This window comes from Gambusia affinis, linkage group LG19 (genome assembly GCF_019740435.1).
Source record: "Gambusia affinis linkage group LG19, SWU_Gaff_1.0, whole genome shotgun sequence".
Lineage (NCBI taxonomy): Eukaryota > Metazoa > Chordata > Actinopteri > Cyprinodontiformes > Poeciliidae > Gambusia > Gambusia affinis.
The window spans coordinates 4785387-4787930 of record NC_057886.1 but is presented as its reverse complement, the minus strand read 5'-3'; the positions used below and the strand labels follow the sequence as shown (position 1 = coordinate 4787930).

At 47.1% G+C, this 2544-nt stretch overlaps 1 protein-coding gene across 1 annotated transcript; it reads right to left on the bottom strand.

Moving 5' to 3' along the window:
• Nucleotides 1–638: 638 nt before the first annotated feature.
• Nucleotides 639–2171, bottom strand: foxd7 (forkhead box D7). Its single transcript, XM_044100497.1, has one exon. The coding sequence runs from the start codon at nt 1872–1874 to the stop codon at nt 915–917; it is 960 nt and encodes a 319-aa protein (XP_043956432.1). The 5' UTR covers nt 1875–2171; the 3' UTR covers nt 639–914.
• Between the last annotated feature and the right edge of the window lie 373 nt (nt 2172–2544).

The window sequence follows — 2544 nt, the reverse complement described above, 5'->3', positions numbered from 1 at the left end:
ACTGTCTCTGTTATCTATATTGTATATGAAGACAGTTCTGGACAGGCTTCATTTTTCAAACGGAAAATTTTGCATAACCGACCTAGCTAAAACAAATTTCAGGAACTTTTCTGCATTGAATTAATAAAGTTATCTTGTCTTAGATTCAGAGCCTGATTGAGCTACAGGCAGGAGCGTCTGGACTTTCTGCAAAAATTTATAACATATTATTTAAATCTGTATATTTTTTAATTGTTTACTGTCATGTTATGAACACCTGACTAAATATATGTTTGATTCTAATGCATATGCTGCTTTTACAGCCTTCTTTACTGTTTTTTTTAAACATTTCTTTAAAACACTTTTAAGGCCTGACATGACCAGTCCTATTATATTTTTCTTCTATTATTATTTTTATTTTATTTTTACAGTTTTGAAACCACTTCAGTACCTCACCAAAGAGTTTGATTATTATTCTTATTATTATCATCATCATTATTATTATTTGATTACTTCGATTTTATAAAAATAACAATTACAAAAGCTGTTACTACAAGTCAAAAATAGTAGAAGGAAATATTTTGTTTCAAAAAGAACCTCAGATTAAAAAAATAATAAAAATCTGAACATGAATACGAGTTAAGTCGAGGTTTAAATCTCCAACTTTTATTTTTCCAGAGAAAAAAGTTGAGGAAATTTGCCATTTAAATATTAAAACAAACGATGATAAGTCATGATCAAAAATAAAAAAGAGAGAGCGCCTGCTGAGAGATTTGCCGTAAAGCAGGAGGAGTTTCATCCATTTCGCGCTGCAACAATTGCGATATTGCTTCTTTTTTTTCTTTTTTTTTCTTTTTTTTTTTTTTGTAGTTTTTTTTTTTTTTAAGTCTCTGTTACCTGAGAAAACACATGGTCAAAGTCTGGTTTTGGTGCGATTATTCGTTATTAGCGTTGATGTGTTTGGCTAGCTCTGCGCCGCTCCGCTGAGTCTGTAGTTTCTGGTACTCCTGCAAACCGAGGAGCTGCGGGGAGGCTGCCGGGCGGAAGAGGCCGGGGGCCGCGAAGTGAGCGCCGGAGGTCAGAGGAGGGGAATACGCGGCGCACTGCGCCGGGGAGAAGGCGTCCAGTCCCGGCTGCGACTGCAGGAAGGCCTTAGTCGTGAGGGCGCTGCGAGAGAAGAAGGTGGACAGAGCCGGCAGGATGCTGCTGACAGGTGGGATGGCGGCGGGGCCGCACGGAGACGGGGTGTGATGGTGGTGCAGGAAGGGGTAGATCTCCAGACCGGGCAGCTGCAGCGCCGCCGCGCCGAGGCCGTACGCGCCGTGCGTAAAGCAGTGCAGCCCGCTCGGCTCCAGGTGCTGCTCCTTCAGCGGGTCGAAGCGAAAATGCTGCCGCTTGAAGCGCTTCCTCCGCCGCAGGAAGCTCCCGTTCTCAAACATGTCGGAGGAGTTGGGGTCCAGCGTCCAGTAGTTCCCTTTGCCCGGGTTCCCGGGCTCTCTGGGCATCTTGACGAAGCAATCGTTGAGCGACAGGTTGTGTCGGATAGAGTTCTGCCAGGCCGGGAATTTCTCCCGGTAGTAGACGAAGCGGTGGCTGATGAAGTCGCATATCTCGCTGAGCGTGAGGCGTTTCTTCGGGCTCTGCAGTATGGCCATGGTTATCAGCGCGATATACGAGTATGGAGGCTTGACGGACGCGGGGGACTTGGTTTTAGCAAGAGGAGGACACGCCGGGTCTTCCGTCTGGCTGCTGGAAGTCTCCGCGCTGCGCTCCGGCTCGCTCCGAGACTCCTCCGAAAGCGAGAGCTGCTCCTCTCCGCCGTCCTTCAGTCCTTCCCCCACCACGTCGATAACGATATCCTCCATATCCACAAGACCTTCCAGACCTAATGTCATAGTAGATGTTTAGGAGTGGGGAAAAAAAGGCCAAGACCCACCTGACAACAGGTAGGGGGGGTTGAGTAACAGCTCCGCTCCCGAAACGCACGCAGCCTTACGCACGGTCCATTTCCAGTCCCAGTGTCGAACAAATCCGAGCTCGGCCGCAGTGCCGCTTCTCAACACGCACACTCTGCCGACCCCGAGGCATCGGGATCCAGGTCTGATTTATTTATTTATTTATTACCTTGGCGTGCGGAGAGGCTCTCCGCGAGCGGTCGTGCGTAAAGCGCAAGTCGCCTGTGCGTCCTTGGAGGTGTCCAGCATCATCTGCTCGCTTTGAAGCGGGGTCGGCTGGATGTGATGTCACGAGCGAGAGGATTCTGACCAATGAAAACAAGAGCAGCAGGAGACGGGTCTGTACCAGCCGTGGGCTGTCACCCGTCTCATCACCAGCGCGTCGGTGCCAAACGGACGCGGAATGGAGAGACGCGTGGAAATTAGGAAACTCTACACTCATAAAACCCTCCAACCGAATTGAAGCAATTAAATCCTCGCAAGAATTTCCATGCTTTCATTTTTGTAAATTTAAATTGAGAATTTTTGCTGGAAATGATCTACATTCAGTAGCTCGAAGATAGGCGAATCAGGTTTAAAATTTTTAAGATTTGTTGACAATTGGTTAATT